Raw genomic sequence first — 20,721 nt, 5'->3', positions numbered from 1 at the left:
AGAGCCCCCACGCACACACTCCCAGGGGCAAACTGTCCAGTGAGGCCCTGTGCGGCCACCCTAACCCTCGCTGGGGACCTGCCTCAGCACATGCATCAAGGACTTTGTGGCCCCACGTTTCTGCAGGTACCTGCTTTTCTCCTAGCAGATGGCTGGGTGGCAGGTCATTTAATTCACACAGGGTGGAGGTGATCCAGGGTGGACTTCAGTCCCTGCCAGGCCAGTTCTCTCCTGTTCACCTTTGCTTTAACGTGGGGCCCTTGCCCCAGCTCTGACTTCCGTCCTGGGGTCCCCGTGAAGCTGCCCAAGCTCCACGCAGCTTCTTCTCATACCCGATCCGGAGCTGGAGCCCGGGTGCGAACGCTGGCCCTGCTGGCCACGCTGGAGTCTCCTCCCCAAGCCGGCGTTGTCAGATCCCTGCTTGTAAGCCCTGCTCAGAAGACACTCCGCCCTGCCCCACGTGGGTTTTCACCTGGATTCCTGGCTGCTAGCTCAGTTCTTTGATGCTCGTGAGTCTGTTTTACAGTTTCACACGGTTCACCCCGTGTCCAGGTGGGGCTGCCTGCTGCACTTCCCTCTCCGCTCTCCGCCTCTTTCAGGCCTTTCAGTTTTTTAATTTAAAGGGGTTTTTAGAATTGATTTTTGTATTTTATTTTCCTCCCTTGATGTTTTGGAATTTATACATTGTTTTTTTCTCTTTTAAATGGCTAATTATGACATCTTACCTTGAAATTTTAAGAGGATCCAGTGTTAAAAATATGTTAACCTCCGCCTGCCAAATAAAAAAAAAAAAAGTTCCCAGAACTTTGATCCCTCCTTCCGATTCCGGCTGCTGCTGTCTGGGTATTCAGATTCTGTTTCTAATCCTTCCTTCCTTCCTTCCATTGTTTTATACAATGTTCCCTTGGATTGCTACATGTATCAGGCTACTCTTGTGGGGAAACTTTCATGCTGCAGAACCTGCCTCAGAAATACCCTGGGTACAGGCATCTTGGGGAAACTGCCAGTGTTCTTCCATCTCCAAGTATATTGATCCAACCCATCCCCCCATTAGTCCATTTTATGTTACTACAATGAAATACCCAAAGCTCAGTAGCTTTATAAAGAAAAGAGGTTTATTTAGCTCCTATATTTGGAGGCTGTGAAGCAGCATGACACTGGCTCTGGTGAGAGCCCCCTGGCAGATGGCAGGGATGCCTGTGGGAGTGAGAGATCACATCTCAAGACAAGAAGCTAGAGACATTGGGATCCCACAATCCCTGGGGAGGGCAGCGCCCCAGCATCTAGGATCCACCTCTGCAAGGTCCCACCTCCCACATCACCACCCTGAGGATCAAGCTCCCAGCTCCTGGACCGCAGGGTGGTGAGCTGCATTGTGCCCCAGCACCCCATTCCTGTGGTTCTCCCACCACCGGGCAACGGTCCTGGCTTCCTGCCCCCACTGCCCCTGTCTCCTTCGCCGCTGTCAGTCAATGGCCTTCCTCTGCAGGTGACCTGAACTTTTCTTCTGGTTCCTCTTAAAATCTTGCTGCGACCTTTCTTGGTTTCCAGTTCTGCTACAATAGGTGCAGGTGAGAGTCACCTCTTATGGATTCTGCCCGGCACATGTACTTTCTGCTTCACAGGCTTAAGTTTCACATGAGTTACTGCTTAGCTTTTTTTCCCCCCAGTACTAGGGATTGAACCCAGGGGTGCGTTACCCCTGATCTACACCCCAGTCGCTGCCGTCCCTGCCGCCGTCGTCGTCCTCCTCCTCCTCCTTCTTCTTCTTATTTTTTTTTTTTTTTTTGAGATGGATGTTGCTAAATTTCTGAGGCTGGCCTGGAACTTGGAGTCCTGCCTCAGCTTCCCAAGTGCTGGCAACACAGGCCTGTGTGGGTGACGCTCTACCTGGCACCGGCCCAGGACCCTGGTGGGACGCCTCTGCCTTCTTCTCCATGCTCTCAAAGTCTGCGCCACCATCTCGGTGCCCTCTGCCTCTAGGTCAGCTCTGCAGATCTGTCTGCCCAGTAGGCCTGCCCCAGCTGTGCCCTGGGCTCCTGCCGGGGATGTGCTTCACCCCAGGACCCATCCCTCCCCAGCACCTGCTCCGCCCATGTCCCTTTTCTCCTTCAGCCTTCCCTTCACAGCTGTCCTGGTGACCCACGACTTAGAATCACCGTCCAGAACTGTGACCTCGGCTGGCTCCAGGGATGAGCTCCTGCTGTCCGGGGAAGGGGGCAGGGAGGGGTGTTCACCCTGTCACGAAAGCTGACTGCTGAACTGCCCGTTGCTATAGCCTACCTGCTTGCGTCCAAACTTCAGACCTTAAGCTTTACACACCTCCGAGCTTACCTCCCCAGGACATCAGCCGGCTCATCAGCTGTCCATTAGAAGTCGCCACCCGACTGCTCAAAGGCAGCGCGGCCTCTGGCCACACCTGCTCCGGTGCCCCTCTGAATCCTTCTCACCCCCACCTCCAATCCCTCAGGCCTCGCAGTGGGCCAGGCCCTGACCACTTCACGCAGCCCCTGCCCTGCCCTAGGACCCAGTCGCTCTTGGGCCACCCGCCGAGCATGACTGAGACGCTCTCCCAAGGCCACCGCCCTCACAGCAATGCGGGCTCGCAATGCGGGCTTCCGCAGGGACACAGGGGACCCGCGTAGTGCACCAGGAAGAGGGCCTCCAGCCGCCGCCCCTCCAGGCCGCGAGGCCCCGCCCTCGGCCTCCGCCGCGGCGGTCACGTGGGTGCCCCCCTCCGCCCCCCGCAGGCGGAACGGCTGGTCTGACCCTCTGGTCCTGCAGGTGGGGAGCCCTCCGGCCGGCGCCTGCGGCCATGAGCCCCCGCGCCGCGCGGCTCGCGGTCCTGGCCACCCTCCTGGCCACCGCCCTGGCTGAGGCCCCGCACCTGGTGCGCGTGGACGCGGCGCGCACGCTGCGGCCCCTGCGGCACTTCTGGAGGAGCACCGGCTTCTGGTGAGCCACCCCGCGCGGGCCGCTGAGGCCCGGGAGGCCCCCCAGAGCAGGGCGCCCACCTTGCTGCTGAGGTCCCCTGTCGCATCTGGGGAAACCCTCGGGCTCACGGCCCTTCACACTGTGGGCCCTAGGGAGTCAGGACCCACCAAGCTACTTGCTCTGTGGCTCAGGTGGGGGTCTTCTCTCCTCTCCCCTCCACTCCACGTTTGAATGAGTGCTCTCTGTGCTGGATATCTGGGGTCAGCCCTGAGCTTTCCCTGTGGCCAGGAGTCTGAAGAGTCCTGGTGGGTACTTAGGCTGTGGGCTCAGGATGCCCTCTTCCTGACTCCCCAAACGGGCAGCCCAGCGGTTTGGGGGATGACTCCCACCCCTGGGTGATACCGGCCTCCTCCTTGGAGAGCTGAGACCCTTCCCTGTCTGGCAGGGCAAGAGTCCTGTGGGAGCTCCCAGCCCACCAGGACAAGACCACATGGCATTCCTGCTGGAGGGGTCATTTTGTCACTCACTGGACGCACAGGCACCATGTCTACTGGGCAGGCAGGGCCAGATGTGTGGAGGCTGCTCCACTGTAGCCCCCAGGGTGAACACAGAGTACCTTGTCCTATCCCCAGTCCCCCACTGCCACATGAGCAGGCTGCCCACTACGACCTCAGCTGGGACCAGCAGCTCAACCTTGCCTACGTGGGTGCTGTCCCTCATGGTGGCATCAAGCAAGTCCGGACACATTGGCTGCTGGACCTCATCACAGCCAGGTGGGTGATGCTGGGGCAGGCATACTGGGCTGCTGGCCAGAGCCCACCTTACACAGACACTGAAGAGGTAGGCCTGGTCTTGTGGGCCAGCTGTGGAGGACAGTGCAGGGCAGCGGGGAATGGCATCATGGGGAACAGAGCTGGGGGCTGCTCTGAAGACACATAGCCCTGCAGAGGCATTCCTGTCAGAGCCTCCACTGGGGAAGGCAGGAGGGGGACATCCTGGCTGGTAATGCTGGAAGCCCACTGTGTGCCCAGAGGCCCTGGATCCCTGGAAGGGGCATAGCTGGGTTCGCCCTGGAAGTCACTTTGGAGGTTAGTATCTGGCTGCATTTGCTGCACCTGGTTCTTGTGTGAGGACAGGTGCTCCAGGCTGTGTGGCCATTGGCAGAGCTGTCCGGGGACAGTGCACCTGAGGGCTGGACCAAGGTTGCTCTCCCACCTTGTCCCTGACACTGGACCAGCCATGCAAGTCTTGGCCAGGGGTGAGCACCAGGTGTGAGGAGCACTTGGGTATGGTGGCCTTCCAGAAATAGGCCCTGGTGCCCATGGTCCCTTGTCCAGCTCCTCCCTGTGAGGCAGGGGCTGGGTAGGCCCAGGGATGGGGTGTCCTTTTGACGCCTTGAAGGCCACACCATTTGTGGGAATCTGTTCAAATCAGACAGTGACATAGAGTGTCAGACCGGGCATGGTCTCTCTGAGTTTGGGCCGAGGGACCGTGTGTGTTGCTGGCACCAGGGTGGCAGCCCAGGTTTTAGGCGGAGCGTGTGGGGCTCTCATGTGTGTTCGAGTGCTGCCCTTTCCCTTTTCAGTTGAGGTGCCCTGGCTTCTCCATGGCAGAGGTGGCCCAAGATTGCATCCTTGGGTGACTCTAGCCCTTGGCAGGCTCCTGGAGAAGGAGCTCAGTGATGGCTGATGGGGGGGGGAGTGGATGCCAGAAGACCCTGGCCCTGCTAGAGGGCAGAGTCAGGAACCACGAGCTCCCCACGGCGGGCACGGGCGGCCTCCACAGCGCTGTGCACGCTGGGGAACAGCTGCTCATCCTCGGGGCCCTGGTCCTCACCGAGGAAGCCCCCTCTCTTCAGAGCATCCCTCACCGAGGGGTTGCAACAGGCCAGAAGCAGGGTGACCCCTAGGGCCCAATAATCACGGCGCAGGTCCTTCAGTGTGGCCATGCCAGCCACATCCAGGAACAGCAGTGGGGCACAGTCAATGACCACCGTGTGGAAGCCAGTCACCATGGGCACCAGCCTGGCCCTGCTGGTCACTGAACCCAGGTCCTTGCCATCAACTGGCTCTCCCTCTCCAACCCCCATCTCTGAGCCTGGCTCCCTCCTTGTGGCAGCTGAGCGCCCCGCATCCAGCCCAGTAAGGCTGTAGAGTGACCGCAGGAAGAAGTCCTTGTTGGCATAGTAGAGTGGCCCTGCAAAGCGGAACACCTGCACCCCGGGCTGAGGCACAAGGCCCTCGAACTCCGTGGCATCCTCGTAGAAGGCTGAGTCCCCAATGCGGGCCAGCAGGGCCGCCCGAGGGCGCTGTGTGCGGCCTGCCAGGCTGAGCAGCGAGAGGAGCACCCCAGCGAGCAGCCCGGCCTCAGTGGTGACTAGCACGCAGGTGGCCGCAGTGGCCACCCACACCAGCGCATCTGCTGGGCTCAGCCGCCACAGCCGTGGGAGGCCCCTCACCTTGCGCAGAGCTCCCCGCAGGCTGACGACGATGATGCAGGCCAGCACGCTCCGCTGCAGGTCCCAGAACAGTGGGGCCAGCACCAGCAGCACCAGCAGCACCACAGCAGCACTGACCACACTGGAGAGCTGTGTCCGGCAGCCGGTGGCTGTCTTCACCAGGCTCTTGGAGAGCGCTGCGCTGGTGGCAAAGCAGTGGAAGAAGGCGGGCAGCACGTTGCAGCAGCCCACGGCCAGGAGCTCCTGGTTGGCGCGGACGGAGTAGCCATGGCTACGGGCAAACATCTCCGCCAGCGAGATGGAGAAGGCCGAGCTCACCAGGGCCAGGGACACTGCGTCCAGCGCCACACGCTGCATCAACCTGGGGTCTGGTGCCTGTGGGGCCACAAAGCCAGTGGGGATGTCGCCCGCCACGCTGGAGCCAAAGCGCCTGTGGAGCTGCCCAAAGTGAGAGACCAGGGTGGCCACCACGATGACCAGCAGCTCCGTGGGCAGCGGCACCTTCAGGCGGTGCCGGCAGCGGTCTGAAAGTTCTTTAGCCGCTAGAAGCACTGCCAGGCACACGGCGCTGGTGGCCACGTCACACAGGTTGGCCTGCGCCAGGCTGCGCAGCAGGCTCAGCCACGTGCTGATCACCATGCCTGGGCCCTGGTGCCGGGGCACCCGCACGCCCAGCATGTGCCTGAGCTGCGAGGTCAGGATCGTCACGGAGGCCCCCATGGCAAAGCCGTCGAGCAAGGGCTGAGAGAGGTAGGTGGACACGAAGCCCAACCTAAGGACGCCCATGAGGACCTGTGGACAGAGTGCAGTCAGCACGGAAGGCCCAGGCAGAGACCTCGCTGCCTATCTGCGGCTGGCGCAGCCTGTGACCTGCTGGCTTCCAGAGTGGGACCCTCCTTTGGCCCCTGTGATCTGGACAGGCACACGCCAGCAGACCTGACACACATGGTGTTGCGTGTCAACAGGTGACTGTGGGTGTCATGTCTCACCTGCTGCTACTGGAACTAGACTTGTTCAGGGGTCACGGCTCTGGTGTCAGAAGGCAGCCCCTTCCTTCTGTGTCCTGCCCAGGCACAGCCCGCCCCCTCCCAGGCAGGGAAGGGACCACAGGAGGGACCAGGCAGACAGCCTGGGAAGGGGCAAATGGGGGTGGGGAGGCCATGGGAAGCACCCCCACCCAAGCTCACCTGGGACAGGAGACCCAGGAGGCCGTGGGGCTGCAGCGCAGCTGTCTCAGCTACAGCCAGGCTTGGCCCAGCAGCCCCACTCACGCTGCCGCTGGCCAGGCCAGCTGCTCATGCCCCTCCTGTCTGCATCCACAGCCCCTGGGGTCCTAGGCATGGGTCACCCTGTGTGCCCACCTCTGCCCTTGCCTTGCCTTGCCCTCTAGGAGGCCCTGGCCTCAAGGTGAGGAAACCTCTCTGGTCCTGACCTGTACTCCCCATGGCCTTCCGTGGTGGTGGCAGCAAGCCCCTGAGCAGGAGCAGCTGAACCAGCCAGCCCTGCCTCCCATGCAGCTCCTCACCTGGTAGATGCCAGCCACCAGCGTGAGGGCCGTGGCGACACGGATGGCGTGGCAGTCCCGCCCGCAGCCTGGTGGCCCCAGCACCAGGGAGGTGGTGGAGCTGTTGAGGGTGCTGCTGTTGCCCTGAGGCCCCAGGCCATCCTGGGAGGGGTCGAAGCCAGCCAGCTGGAGCTCGCGGTCCACAACCTGCCCCACCATGAGGCACAGGAGGCTGAAGATGCCCACGTTGACGTGGCGCGAGGTGCCCATGAGGAAGTAGATGAGGTTGGCAAAGAAGGATGTGTACAGGCTGTAGATGGGCTGCAGTCCGGCCAGCAGGGAGTAGGCAATGGCCTGTGGCACCAGGATGATGCCGATGACCAAGCCCGACATGACGTCGCCCGCCAGATCCTCCCGCGGACGGTACTCACGCAGCCAGCGTGTGGCGGGCACCAGGCTCTGCACCAGCGCCCAGGCTCGTGGCACACTGCAGGTGCAGCTCTGCCACAGCCTGGCCTTCAGCCTCTCCAGTAGACCCTTCTGCGCAGGGGGCTGCCGGCGGACTAGCACCAGCCCCCTGCCCTGCTGCAGGGACTCAGGGGCTGCCTCCATCCTGCAGCACCTGGCACCGCTGACCAACCTGCAAGGGAGAGTCGAAGTGGTCAGGGCCTTAGTCCCCTCATGGATCCAGGAGCCAGCGCCCAGCTGGTGCTGCGGGTCCACCGGGCAGAGGGCAGGGGTTGCCTGCCAACAGCAGGCCCTGGATGAAGGGATGCTGGGCCTCAGCTCCCACACCCTGTTTCTGGAGAGATGTGGGCAACAAGCCACGTGCCTCCTGTGAGCCGGATGATCTCGGAAATTACCCAGAGACGTTCTGTCCAGGCTTGCCTGGCCTGTGGGCTCTGCAGTTCCTGCCCGAAATCCACCCCAAAGCATCCTGAAGGTCCTCCCCAAGGGAGAGGGAAAGGGCCTCCACCTGCACACAGAGGCCTCAGGCCCAAGGGTGTCAGCGGCAGATGTGGCTCAGCTGCCCTCGCTACTTCCCTTGGTCCATGGTTTGGTGAAGAGCCCTGCTGTCCACCCCATACTCACACCCAGACCATCACCACTCTACAGTGGACAACACAGAATAGTGGGGCAGAGGGCCTCATGGATGCCAGGGACCCAAATCTGTGCCTCTCCCACCTGTCTCTCCAACAGCCCCCCCAGGGTCAGAGAAAGTGCTTAGAGACCCCACCAGGCCAGCTGGGACCGAGTTGAGGCAGCTGGCATCTGTCTCCCTGCCCAGCCAGCATGCCACTCTGCAAACAGCTGGCCTGGCCATCCCTGCACCTTCTGACCTGCCTGGGTGAGCGAAAGTGCAGGGTGTCAGGGGCGGAGCTTAGAGGCCACACTGACCACAGTTGCGACCTTGGGCCTGTCCTCCTCAGGCTCCAAAGTACCCGTTTTCAAAATCCCCTTCATGGCAATCTTAAGCAAATACTCTCTGGCCCTCAGAGCCCAGGGCACCAAGGCACCTGTGAGGAGCCACTGCTATGGCTGGCCCCGGGCACAGGTGCCTGCAGCCTCTGGGGAGAGTGGGGAGGTGGTCCTAGCCTGGCAGGCCACACGGTCCCCAGCAACAGTGAGAGCAGTGAGCCCTTCCTCCCAAGCCCCTGCCACAGGGGTCTCTGGCATCTCGATGCTCACGCAGAGGTGCCTAGGGCCCAGGAATACAGAACGGGACTGCAAATGCTCCTGTCTTGCCCCCCAGTCTCTCAAGGAAACTGCGGGAGCCAAGCCTCCCTGCTCCTTCCTGGCTGTCCAGTGCCTCTGCCGTGGCAGGTGGTCGGGTGCAGGGATGATTCTTACCTGGCGGTGCCCACAGGCTTGGCGGCCCTCAGAATATGGAGGGGCTGAGGCCTGCTGGCCGGCTGGCCCTCCAAGCCCTCTGGGACGGCGGGTCTGAGGCTGACCTGTGAGAAGCACTGTGTGTGTCGGACCTGCAGTTCAATTATTTACCCCAAAGAGAGCTGAGTCATGGGTTTCGCCCGGCCAGTGCTACCTGAGTGCTAATCCAGTGAGCCAATCCCGAGAGTCAGACTGTAATCGGAGCCTCACACATAATTTTAGTTGTAGGGGCCTCCAGTGACCACCACCTTCTTGGGGGCAGCCACCCTGCTGGGAGGGGTGGGATGAGTGGCTGGAGCAGGGTGCCCAGTGTCTCAGACCTGGCCAGAGGCAAGCACAGCACCCCTGGCGGGTGGGGAGGCAAGGCCCCTGTCCAGTTGCTAGATGTTATCCATTCTGTCGGGAGCCTGGCCTGGTCCAAGCTGGAACAGGGGAGGCACAACAGCCAACTGGGCACAGTGTGACCACGTCCCCAACCTCTGTCCTGGGTCCCTGTGAGGAAACCAGACCCAGGCTGCTGGTGTGTGCACACACGTACTCCTATGAAAGGTGTGCCTCCTGTGAAAGGTGTGCCTTCTTGCCCTTGCCAGAGGGGGTCCTGGGTTGGCCCTGAACCCACCCAGTGTGTGACTGTGGGTGGGCTCCTGGTCCCCATGCAGCTCACCCTCTCCTCTGAAGCAGGGTGGGACCAACAGCACCTGCTTTGTAGGGCTGGTCTGAAGATAAGTGGCCCCTTAGAAGGGATTAAACCAAGTACTCAGGGAGTGGCCCAAAGTGAAGGAACTAAGGTGCGTGGCTGTCTCTACAGTGACTTTTCAGAACCCCAGGCCCCATCTGGATAGGAGTGGGCTTGTGGGGACGTCGCTATGTGTCAGGAGGCTTGGCTCCCTTCTGGGGCTGCGGGGGATAGGTGCTCTTCCATCCTGCAGGGAGGCCCCACAGATTGTGGTAGGCTCCTCCAGTGGGACTGGGAGGTCCACTTGGCCTGGCCTGCTGTGCCTGCGTGGCTCTGGGCCCAGTGAAGCCACCAGCTCGCTCTCTCTTCCCCCAGGAAATTAGGATCAACACATGTCTTGTAAAACCAGCTGGGATCCTGGGCTCCTTCCCGCCAGGAGGAGACAGTAAGATGTTGAGGCGGGGAGCAGAGCCCCAGAGGGAGGCAGCTCCCAACCAGGGCCCACCCTGGAACCTCCTCCTGCAAGCCAAGCTCTGCTTCCTGATGCCATGGGCCTGGCCAGGGAAGACCAGCAGCCCTGTGTGGGGACTAAGTGGGTGTGGAATTAGGTGGGTGGAAGGAAGCCTGAGTGGGAGATGAGGTTAAGCTGGATACCCCACCTTTGTTACCATAGCTCCCACCCATGCCCTCTCCAGATCTGATCCTAGGACCCTGCCCAGGACCCCGCCGTCTCCCCCTGGCTCTGCTGGGCCTCTGCAGGGGCTCGGCCTCCTCCTGGACCCCAGTCCCGAGGGGCCCACTGTTTGCCCAGTGGTTGGGAGTGTGGCCTCCAGTGGGTGTGGTGGGGGTGAATCGCAGCATGCCTTCTGAGGCAGATAAGGGACCCTTCTGCTGTCCAGAAGGCAGCTACTGGGCGTCATAAAACTCTCATCTGCCCAGTTACCCATGGAGGGGCAGTGAAGAACTACCCAGGAGACCACCAGGGCTGAGTCACGTTCCTGGGGTCTCCCTGGAGTTGGCAGGATGGATCCTGGGTCCACAGGGCAAGGTGGGGGGTGTCACCTGGGCAGTACAGAACAGTGTAGGGGCAGTCCCTTCCCCCTCTGTGGTCTGGCTGACAGGTTTCCGGGCTCCCGCCTGCCCTGCCTGGTATGGGTGTCTCCGCAGGGGAGATGCAACTGTGGTGACACCCCCAGGCGAGAGAATAGTAGGACCCTTGGGACTTAGGGCTCCCAGCCCCCAGCCGCGGTTTCTCTGTGTTGAGGTCAGGACCACTCCCCACCCGCAGCGCGCCCATGAGACGTAGGCTCCCTCGCTCTCTGCTGGGCCCACTCAGGGCAGCGACTTGTGGTCCGGCGCCTTCAGTCCGCCGGGACCCCGCTGCACGCCTATCTCGTCCAGTGCGGCCGCGTGATTTCCTTCGTTTTATCCTTTAAGGTGCAGCGGGGTTCAGAAGACCCCAGCCGGGCAGAGATGCGGGTTCTCCCCGCCTCTGAGCTTGGGCGGCCTCTTTCCCACGCCGGGAGCGCGGCCCGGCTCCGCCCCGTTCCCCACCCTCAGGGCGCGCGGCCGCTGCCCACCCTGCGCGTCTCTCCCACGCTGCCATCCCACCCTCAGCGGAGGCGCGGGCGGACGAGCTCCCTGCCCTGACCCCCGCCGCACGCGCGGCCCCGCCCGCTCATCGACCCCCGCTGCATGCACCCCCTGCAGGCCGCCCACCCCTCCACCGTGCGGACGCCCCAGTGCATGCGCGCCCCCGTGCACGCTTCCCCGGCCGTGTCACCTCGCGCACCCGCCTAGCCCACCCGGGCCCGCCCGCCGTCACCCCAGCCGCGAGCACTCACCGCGCCGCAGCGGCTGCGTTCTAGCGGCGCACGCGCTCGGGCCGGGGGCGGGGGCCTGGGGCCCAACGGGCACCAGCGCGGTGAATGGGCCCTTGTGAGGCTTGGCGCGGTGCCGCGGGGCCTGGCGCTGTAGAGGGGCCTCTCGCTTCCTGGCCCCAGCTGGCTATGGCCCTGTGTGCTTTTCGGATCCCGGGTGGACCTCACCATTCGCCGGCCTAGTCCCTTCCTGAGTCTAGGCCTCTGGAATCCTGTCACAGTGGGGGCTGAGGCAGAGGGAGACTGACCCACCGAAAGTGGGGCCACAGGACAGGTCCCTGGGGTTGGGTCTGGGGCAGCCGCTGGGGCCATCTTGGCATCCTGCATCCCTGGCTGCTAGGGCCATTAGATCCTCCGGCCCGTCCCTGGAGTGGGCGCTAGGTGGGGTTATGGCCGCGGAGATCTGCAGAGAAAACGGGAGCGAGCCTGTGACTGTGTCCCCTCATGACCTCCAGGACTTTGGAACCGGTCGCTGTTAGCGACCGCGCATTAATCTTTTATCCAAGTGCTTGTAACGTTTCATTTATTTGCTACTGACTGTGACCCTTGCCTGAGAGCGCTGAGGTGGAGTGGGCGCAGCCTTCGGGGTGTCAGCAGATCCAGCAGAGGGAGCCCCAGGAGCTGGGCCTGTGGACAAGGACTGAGCCCAGGCTCTGCTCCAGGGTGTGCGGGAGGGGGAAGGATATGTGGAACCTGAAGAAGAGGTGCTGTTCCCTCCTGCTGGGCAGGGGTCATCACTAAGCTGTGACTCATCTGTCTGTGGTCAAGCCAGACTGCACTGTCTACCATGGTGACCTCACCTGCCTGCCATCCCATCCCAGACAAATCAGAGCTGTCTTGTAGGCCCTCTGGGGGCACATGTCCTTGGACCTGGACCCTAACCCTAACCCTTGGACCTTGGCTAGAGGGCTGCAGTGGACTCCCAGTGGGAGGACTAGTGCCTGGGTTGGGCAGTGGCAGACCTTGGCTGGCTCTCCTAACTCTTTACTGAGCAGCCCTCAGCTGGCCCCAGACCCCTGAGCACCAGCACCCTTACCTAGCCCCCCCCAGGCGGCCAGTTTTCCACCACCAAACCCAGACCAGTTTCCTGTAGGCTCACCCTGCTCCTCCAAGCTGCTGTTAGAAACCTCACCCCACCCACTCCCTGGAAGCCCATCTGCTCTAGCCCCTCCCCATGGCCTTCCAAGCCACTGCCCAGCTGGGCACCCCTCCTCTTTCTGGGAGCCCCTGCAGCCCTCTAGCCAGTCTCTGGCTCCTGCTCTGACTCCAGTTCACTGCCACAGGGACCCTTCCAAAATGTCCCTGTGATGCTCTGCTCAGAACTCTGCAAGGGCTCCTACTTCAGTCCGTCAATGTCCCATCCTCACATGGGCACAAGACCCCCCAAAACACACCTTGTTCATTCTGCCTGAGCCCCTACCATGAGCTCACACCTACCTCAGGACCTTTGCATGTGTGTACATCACTGGCGTGTCCTGTCACCTGGCAGGCCTTTGGTGTTACTCTGAGAGGTCCTCTCTCTTGACCCTTTGCCCCCTTTGCTCCCACTCCTGTCACATCCCTTCCAACAAACATCTGATGGCCTATTAAAGATCCACATGGTTGTCTGATGATACCCGTCCCTCTTGAACCTGAGCCCTGTGGGAATTCGTTTGGACTGAGGGTGTGGGGAGATCCTCCACCTTCCTGACCTGCCCGTTCAGTTGCTTCTTGGGAGGATGGGAGGATGGTGAGGGTGCCAAATGTGGGGCCCTTGCCTCCAGGAGGTGCCGAGAACCAGGTTCTGCCTGGCACTGTACCAGTCCTCTGCTCCAGGCCAGCCATCCTCAGGACGCCCCCCCCCCAGTCCTGTTGTGTGGCTCCTGCCCGGCTTCCTGCCCCTCCACCCCAGGCTCCCATTTCTGAAAGGCCTGGACACATGAGGACACTGGTTGGTACCAGGCTGTGGGTGACTGACAGGCTTCCACAGTGTTGGTGTTCCAGAGGGACGGGCATGGGCACCCTGGAGCCACGTTCAGCCTGGCACCTTATCGTTCCCTCCCTGCCTGGGAGCAGCAGTGGTTCCAGCCCAGGGCTGCCAGATGCATGGCTGTCCGCAGCACCTCCTCTCCTTCAGCAAGGGGTCGGCCGGACAGGGCCTGAGCTACAACTTCACCCACCTGGACGGGTATCTGGACCTCCTCCAAGAGAACCAGCTGCTCCCCGGTGAGCAGGGACAAGCCCCCTGCAGACACCCTGGGTCCTCCCGGCAGTGGTGGCCTGGGCTGCCTTGGGCCTGGGTGGGCTGCTGGAGCTGTGCAGGCAGTGGGGCAGCTGCCTGCTGTGTCTCAGGCTTTGAGCTGATGGGAAGCCCTTCAGGACGCTTCAATGACTTTGAGGACAAGCTGCAGGTGGTGAAGTGGAGGGACCTGGTCTCTCTCCTGGCCAGGAGATACATAGGTGTGTGGGAGGGCATGCCCTGGGGCCCTGAGGCTCTCCTTCCCCTTCACCCAGGCCCCCTCCTGTCACGGCTCCTGGGCTTCCTGGGGTGGGGGCTCACCTTCAGCCGCTCCAGATCTCCAGTCCTGGGGACCCCTGGGAGGCGGGTGGCACTCACGCTCTCTGGATGGAGGTGGACACTCTGCAGGTAGGTACGGACTAGCGCAGGTTTCTAAGTGGAACTTCGAGACATGGAATGAGCCAGACCACAAGGATTTTGACAACGTGTCCATGACCACTCAAGGTGTGTGGCTTGCTGCGGTCCTACCATGTGGGGAGGGCTTGAGGGGGGCCCTGTGCCCACAGACCCTCCTGACCCCTGGACCCACGGGCTGCAGGCTTCCTGAACTACTATGATGCCTGCTCTGAGGGTCTGAGGGCTGCCAGCCCTGCCCTACGGCTGGGTGGCCCCGGCGACTCCTTCCACCCGCCCCCGCGGTCCCCGCTCTGCTGGAGCCTCCTGGGGCACTGTGCCAACGGCACCAACTTCTTCACTGGCGAGGTGGGCGTGCGTCTGGACTACATCTCCCTGCACAAGAAGGTGTGTGCTGTGCCCAGCCCCGCTCAGCCAGGCTCGCCGGCTGCGGTGCTGAGGCCGGTGCTGCCGTAGGGCAACGGCAGCTCCATCGGCATCCTGGAGCAGGAGGTGGCCACCGTGCAGCAGATCCAGCAGCTCTTCCCCACGTTCAAGGACACCCCCATCTACAACGACGAGGCAGACCCGCTGGTGGGCTGGTCACAGCCACAGCCGTGGAGGGCCGACGTGACCTACGCAGCCATGGTGGTGAAGGTGGGCCCACCCTGTAGCTGCTGAGTCCACCAGGCCAGCCAGCTGAGCTTCCAGGGTGGGGTGAGCAGGTGGCCCCCCACGACCCTGCTGTCCTGGGCCCCCGCAGGTCATCGCCCAGCACCAGAACCTGCTGGTGGCCAACGCCAGCTCCCCAGTCCACTATGCTCTCCTGAGCAATGACAACGCCTTCCTGAGCTACCACCCGCACCCCTTCTCCCAGCGCACGCTGACTGCCCGCTTCCAGGTGAACAACACCCGCCCCCCCCACGTGCAGCTGCTGCGCAAGCCAGTTCTCACAGCCATGGGGCTGCTGGCCCTGCTGGGTAAGCTCTCCTTGTTGCTCCTGTGTGTGTTCGCTCAGACTGCAAACAGGCCTGCCCCCTGGCATGTTCCCTCTGAGATGGGTAAGGCCAGAGAAGGCCCTGAGCCCCTGACCCAGGCTTTACCTAGTTAGGGTATCTTCCAGGGCCAGGAGTGTCCTGTACAAAGGCCCTGAGGCACGGGAAGCACACTTCCTGCTGTGCCTATGTCTTGGGGCTTAGTCCTCCTAGATTTCTGCCCCCATCCCCTCTGGTTCTATGGCCGAGAGGTGTGAGGACAGCAAGAGGAGGAGCACGTGGTGGGAAGGCAGGTGGAGGGGCAGCTACCCCACATGGTGACAGCCCCACACCCCCACCGTGGGCCCTGTAGATGGAGAGCAGCTCTGGGCAGAGGTGTCCCGACACAGGGTGGTGCTGGACAGCAACCACACAGTGGGCGTCCTGGCCAGTGCCCACCACCCTAAGGGCCCCACTGACGCCTGGCGTGCCACCATGCTGGTCTACGCAAGCGATGACACCCGCGCCCACCCCAACCGCAGCATCCGCATGACACTGCGCTTGTACGGGGTTCCTCCCCGCCCAGGTGAGCGGTGCCCAGGGAGGGCAGGCTGGAGGGGGCGGGGCAGGTGAGATGAGCCCCAGCATCCCACCCCACAGGGCTCCTCTACGTCACATACCACGTGGACAACCGTCTCTGCAGCCCCCACAGCGAGTGGCAGCGCATGGGCCGGCCCGTCTTCCCCTCCGCGGAGCAGTTCCGCCGCATGCGCTTAGCTGAGGTTTGTGGGCCCTGGGTGTCGCCGAGACCTGTGGTCAGGGGGGCTTCTCTCACCTGGGCCCCTCTGTTGTCCCCAGGACCCTGTGGTTGCAGAGCCGCGCCCCTTCCCGGTCGGCGGCAGCCTGACACTGCATCCTGAGCTTGCGCTGCCTTCGCTCCTTCTGGTGCACGTGTGTGCGCGCCCCGAGAAGCCTCCTGGCCAGGCAAGTGACACCCGTGCCCCCCGCCAGCAGCTGCCCACTCCCTCCACACCCTGCCATAGCCCCTCTCTCCCCGCAGGTCACCCGCCTCCGTGTCCTGCCCTTGACCCGAGGGCAGCTGGCTCTGGTCTGGTCGGATGAGCGCGTGGGCTCCAAGTGCGTGACTGGGGCCACTGCCCCTCCTCAGGGTTGCCCTGCAGAGGCCCACCTGGTCTTCCCCCTGCAGAGCTCCCAATGCCCTCCGCAAGGCAGACCCAAAGGCCTGTCCTCTGCCCTTCAACGGCCCCATCGCACATGCGCTCCCCTGCACACAGCCACCCTGGACCGCTCACCTGTCTTGGAGAGCTGGCTGGGCCCCTGCAGGGGACACTGAGAGCCATAGCTGGGCCGTTGTCCTCTCCCCTCAGCTACTGTGGCCTGTCCCTGTAGGAAGAATGCCCAGGGCTGCTGGACTGGGGAGATGCCAGTAAGGGGCTGGAGGGCTGTGGACACACCCTACCCTGCCCCCTCAGACCTCAGGGGCCACCCTGACCCCAACCTCCCCAGGTGCCTGTGGACTTATGAGATCCAGTTCTCCCTGGATGGTGAGGTGTACACCCCAGTCAGCAGGAGGCCATCCACTTTTAACCTCTTTGTGTTCAGCCCAGGTACACCTAACGCCCACTGCCCTGGGTTTCAGCACACCACTGGGTGCGGTGGGGCAGGGGGTTTTGGGGAGTCTGGGTGGGTTCAGGTGGACACATGCTCAATAACACATGTACCTTTGTGTCTGCAGAGACAGCTGTTGTTTCTGGCTCCTACCGCGTGCGAGCACTGGACTACTGGGCCCGGCCGGGCCCCTTCTCCGACCCCGTACCATACCTGGAGGTCCCTGCCTCATGAGGGACCCATGAGCCTGGTGAACTGCTGGCTGGTCATAGGGTGCCAGCTCCTTTTGTCTCCCACCTCACAGTTTAAAGAGCCTTTCTACCTCACAGTGTTGGGTCAGCTTCTGGACGGACACTGGGTCAAGTGGGGACTGGCACCAGGGAAAGAGGACAGGGCTGGTGGAGAGCAGGTGGAGCCTGGCCTTTGCCTGCCTCCTCCCAACAAGGACCCCACCCCGCAGGTGGAGCTGCTGGTGAGGGCTACCAGGTGGAGATGCCTGTCCTGCCCACCAGGGGTCCCTGGTGTCCCCCTGGCAAGGAGCCCCCACTCCTGCTCCCAGCATTCCTCCTCATTCTGCAGAATGGGGCACTGAGGCTACTCCAAGGAGGAGCATCTGCAGGGCACCATGGTGGAGGGTGGGACAGGGCATCCCTGTCCATGCCAGACTGTGGTCAGCAGCAGGAAAGACTGCTGTCTCCACCTCCCCAGGAAGAAACGAGTGAGGACACTCACTTTGCAGAGATGCAGGTGGGGGCAGCTGCCGAGCAGAGGGGCACCAGCAGGTCCAGACAGAAGGCTGCAAAGACAGGCCACTGTCCAGGAGCAGCGAGCTCCACTGAGGGACGTGGCCCCGCCCCTCCCCAGTGCCCACTATGGCTGTCTTTGGCTAAGAGAGCTGTCTTCAGTGGAGGACAGAGGCGTGGGAGCCAGCATGTCTTCTGGGGTTGTCCTGCAGCTAAGTGCAGAGCTCGCGTCCAGGCTGATGGGGGGCTCAGCAGTGCTCTTTCCCCAGCCAGGTGCCCTGGCCAGCCATGCCTGGGGTCGCTGTGTCCCCACCCTCCAGCCTTCTTGACATGTCGCCTTTGGCCCTGGCTTTTGGGGCTCAGGCTTCAAGCTATGCCAAGAGCCAGGGGTGTCCATGCTGTCCCTGTTACCATGGCCACTGCATCTAGGCAGAAGCCTAGTATCTGACACTATGTTTGTGAGGGTCACAGCGGAGTGGATGCCCTGGGACAAATGTGGGCATTTCTGAGGGCACAGGCCCTTGCCCGTCCTGGCAGCCCACGCACTGTCTCCCCAGGCCTGCCAGTGCCCAGCCTCCTTCCTCTCTGGGTCTGGCCAACAGTCAGCCTTTTGGATGCTGCTGTTGGAGAGCCAAACTTGGGTGGGGTGTGCCCTTTCCCAGGGCCAGGCCCAGTGGGCTAGGACACAGCCTCTGTCCCCTTCTGGGTGGCCTGCTGGACACAGCGCTGTAAGCCACTTCTGCACGTGTGCCTTCCCTCCCGCAGCAGTGGGAGGGCATGTGAAGCCCAGGCTTCTTGTGGGAGAGGCGGGGTTTAGAGTGTCCACAGGCTCCACCTGCCCACGTGTGGCACATCACAGTGCACATGCGTGCCCTTGGCTCGTGCTGCCCTTTGGGCCAAGTGGAGACTGGTGTTGGGGCTTCACCAGGGCTCAGTGGTGAATCCAGAGCTGCTTTCCAGGGGGACTTCGTGGGGCAGGAGGAAGTAGCCTGCACTAGGAGGTAGGGTCTGGATTGCTGGCAGTTCTGTCTGCTGGCTGGGTTGGCCTGAGGGCCACCTGTCCAGCAGTGTCGCAGGCTAGGCCGTGGAGCCTTTTCCTGCCAGCATTACCTGTTGTCCAGGAGGTGGTGAGGGTGGGATGTGAAACTAGGTACACAGGGGCACCCAGAACCAGAGCCCCCTTGGGCCTTGCCTCTGAGAGGTGGAGCGAGGCACAGGGACGTCTAAGTAGGCTATCCTGGACTCCCCTGAGCTCCCACGCTGTGGGACGCACACGTTCCTGAGGCAGGGAGGGTGTGTGCAGTCTCCTGCCCCAGGTCCAGCCAGCATCGCCCTGACCCGGTTGGGTGCACTGTGGCAGGAGAGTGGCACAGAGGCTCCTGCTAGGCAAGGACAGAGGAGCATCTGCCTGTGACAGCTGCAGGCCAGGGCCAGGTCCTTAGGTGCTGCGATCCTCCAGTCTTCAACCACCGCCCGGCCAGTTGGGGCCCACTGGAGGCCCCACTCTGCCTCCTGAACAAGCGCAGGCCCGGCCAGAGTGTCCACAAGCCCACAGCCTCCACACAGGCCCACAGGGCTGCTGCAGATGCCCTGCCCCACTCTGAGCCCTGAGTTACATGGTCTCTGGGAGGGGACTGGAGTGGTTCAGAGCCCTGTCTTCCAGGCAGTCACTACTATACCGTGGCTTAAGCCAGAGACTACTTCCAGGTCCTCTTCGGGGACCCGCCCCTCCACCCGGCTCCAGGTACAGGGATCTGCTCAGGTGGGAGGCCTCGGAGCCATGGGGGCATCAGGGTCCCAGCATTACCAGCTGCCGTCAGTCATTCTAGGGACCTCTCATGTCTCCCGTGGTCTCCAAGCCACAGGGCCCTGAAGGCATATCACTCTGGAAGTGCTGGTGTCCTGTTCAAGTCAGGAGGACGCGGCCCTGAGGAGCAGGACTCTGGCCTCCTGCCCCTTGCTGTTCCAGGTGCTCAGGTCAGCACAGGCCGGAGGCCCGTACTGCTCAGGTGGCGAGGCGGTGGCCCTCCACCTGCAGAGCCCCAAGGCCTGGCACCTACTCCCTTTCTATAACCCTCTCTCCTGGCCTTACTGGGGGCAGAGGAGGGACGGCACCCTCCTCAGGTGGCTGCCTGGGGACAGACAAGCTCTCTCCTGGGGCTGCCCCCCTTTCCCTGAAGGTGAGCAGGTCCAGCCTTAAGCTGGGTGTCCACCTGGCAGCGCAGATGGCCCTGGAGCCCCAGTCTTCAGCTGCCCCTTCCCACTCCACTTCTTCTTTCTTGGGGAGTCCTCCCGTTGCCAGGGCAACCATCCCTCTACCTGCACTTCCTCCAGCACCACTGATAACTGAGGCTGGTCCCCTGCAGGGTGGCCCTGGCCTCACACCCAGAGCCACCTGGCCTGAGAGCCCCCTTCATAGGTCCTGGGTTGCTCGAGATTCCAGGCCCAGCTAGGCGGAGAGGGCCAGGGAGGAGCTAAGCTGGCCTGGAGCAGCCTGGGCGTGGGTGTGCCCACCTCCCTGCATGGCTCACCAGGACTGGCTGGGACTGTGGGTGGGGTCTCACTCTGGCATGGCAGTCCTGCAGGGCTGCCCTAGAGGGAACACCCTGCCAGGGCTGCGGAGGCCTGGGTGCAGCCCCAGGTCTGCATCTCGTCCTTCTCCTTGGCCCTCAGCCAGGGCCACCAGGACCAGGCCTGCGCTGCCCTCTCAGGGTGACCCCAGGCAGCCCAGCCCCAGGTTGGAGCTTCCTTGCACCTTCTGTTGGGGCGTCCCACCTGGTGGACACCTGGAGGATATTCCCAGAGACCCCACAGGGCCCAGGTGGGCAGTGCACACCCCCCTGCAGCAGCCCAGGTGGGGAAGGCAACAGCAGGAGTGGTGGGCAGCACTGGACCTGTGCCTGGGGGCCTCTGGCTGCCCATTCCTTTGTGGCACGTAGTACGTAGCCTGGAGGATTCACTATCCTAAAGCTGAACACCAAGGCCCCAGGAGCAGGGCCTGTGGGGTCACAGAGGCTTGTGGATGGGCCTCGACCACCTGGGCTGCTGAATGGGGGTGTGCATTCCCCAGACAACAGAAACACTCTAGGCAGCACCCTTGCCAATGGCCATGGTGGGAATAGGCCTGGGCAGGCCAGGAGTCTCCATGTGGGAGACCTGAAAGATGTACCACCCGTCAGTCCCCAAGCCAGTGTCCTCTCTGGTGTCAGGCAGAGATTCAGCTCAGGCCAGGGTACATGTCTTCTGGGGCTTGGGGCTGAGCTCAGAGCTGGTAGGGTCTGTTCAACCTGCTGTCCTGTCCAGTAGCCTAGAACACACCCTGACCAGTCGTGAGGCAGGTCTGGTGTCACACACACAGCCCTGTGGGTAAGACTGACCAGAGAGTCCTGTCCTGGGCAGCCAGGCTGCCAACACAGAGCAGC

The 20,721-nt window shown here is 62.6% G+C and overlaps 2 protein-coding genes across 6 annotated transcripts; one reads left to right on the top strand and one right to left on the bottom strand.

Moving 5' to 3' along the window:
• Positions 1–1,093: 1,093 nt before the first annotated feature.
• Positions 1,094–8,897, bottom strand: Slc26a1 (solute carrier family 26 member 1). The gene is made up of 3 exons (XM_046423775.2): positions 8,748–8,897; positions 6,918–7,536; positions 1,094–6,184 (listed from the first exon to the last, which is right to left on the bottom strand). Exons 2-3 carry the CDS (start codon positions 7,506–7,508, stop codon positions 4,661–4,663), a joined length of 2,115 nt encoding a protein of 704 aa, XP_046279731.1. The 5' UTR covers positions 7,509–7,536; positions 8,748–8,897; the 3' UTR covers positions 1,094–4,660.
• Idua (alpha-L-iduronidase) lies at positions 2,728–16,884 on the top strand. Of its 5 annotated transcripts, none has more exons than XM_046423773.2 (14): positions 2,728–2,955; positions 3,567–3,707; positions 13,459–13,547; positions 13,674–13,781; positions 13,969–14,064; positions 14,159–14,361; positions 14,431–14,610; positions 14,855–14,933; positions 15,301–15,513; positions 15,588–15,709; positions 15,786–15,911; positions 15,988–16,064; positions 16,455–16,555; positions 16,684–16,884. In XM_046423773.2, exons 1-14 carry the CDS (start codon positions 2,816–2,818, stop codon positions 16,788–16,790), a joined length of 1,782 nt encoding a protein of 593 aa, XP_046279729.1. In that variant the 5' UTR covers positions 2,728–2,815; the 3' UTR covers positions 16,791–16,884. The 5 variants fall into 5 exon arrangements, 4 of the variants coding, with proteins under 4 accessions (XP_046279729.1, XP_058428471.1, XP_046279728.1 ...); XM_058572488.1 differs by having other exon boundaries at positions 2,729–2,955; positions 14,159–14,322; positions 14,717–14,933; XM_046423772.2 differs by having other exon boundaries at positions 2,735–2,955; positions 14,717–14,933.
• Positions 16,885–20,721: the final 3,837 nt, after the last annotated feature.

The sequence above is a fragment of the Marmota monax genome, unplaced genomic scaffold (genome assembly GCF_021218885.2).
Source record: "Marmota monax isolate L192 unplaced genomic scaffold, Marmota_monax_Labrador192_F-V1.1 WCK01_AAM20220418_F8-fsc00009, whole genome shotgun sequence".
In the NCBI taxonomy this organism is placed as follows: Eukaryota; Metazoa; Chordata; class Mammalia; order Rodentia; family Sciuridae; genus Marmota; species Marmota monax.
The sequence above is the reverse complement of the archived record's forward strand: the minus strand, read 5'-3'. Positions and strand labels throughout refer to the sequence as shown.

Coding starts and splice junctions, on each gene's coding strand:
- Idua (XM_046423772.2), top strand. CDS start 2,816: ATGAGCCCCCGCGCCGCGCGGCTCGCGGTCCTGGCCACCCTCCTGGCC. Junction 16,065..16,454: donor GATGAGCGCGTGGGCTCCAA/GTGCGTGACTGG, acceptor CAACCTCCCCAG/GTGCCTGTGGACTTATGAGA. Junction 16,556..16,683: donor CCTCTTTGTGTTCAGCCCAG/GTACACCTAACG, acceptor TTGTGTCTGCAG/AGACAGCTGTTGTTTCTGGC.
- Slc26a1 (XM_046423775.2), bottom strand. CDS start 7,508: ATGGAGGCAGCCCCTGAGTCCCTGCAGCAGGGCAGGGGGCTGGTGCTA. Junction 6,185..6,917: donor TGGTGGCTGGCATCTACCAG/GTGAGGAGCTGC, acceptor CTCTGTCCACAG/GTCCTCATGGGCGTCCTTAG.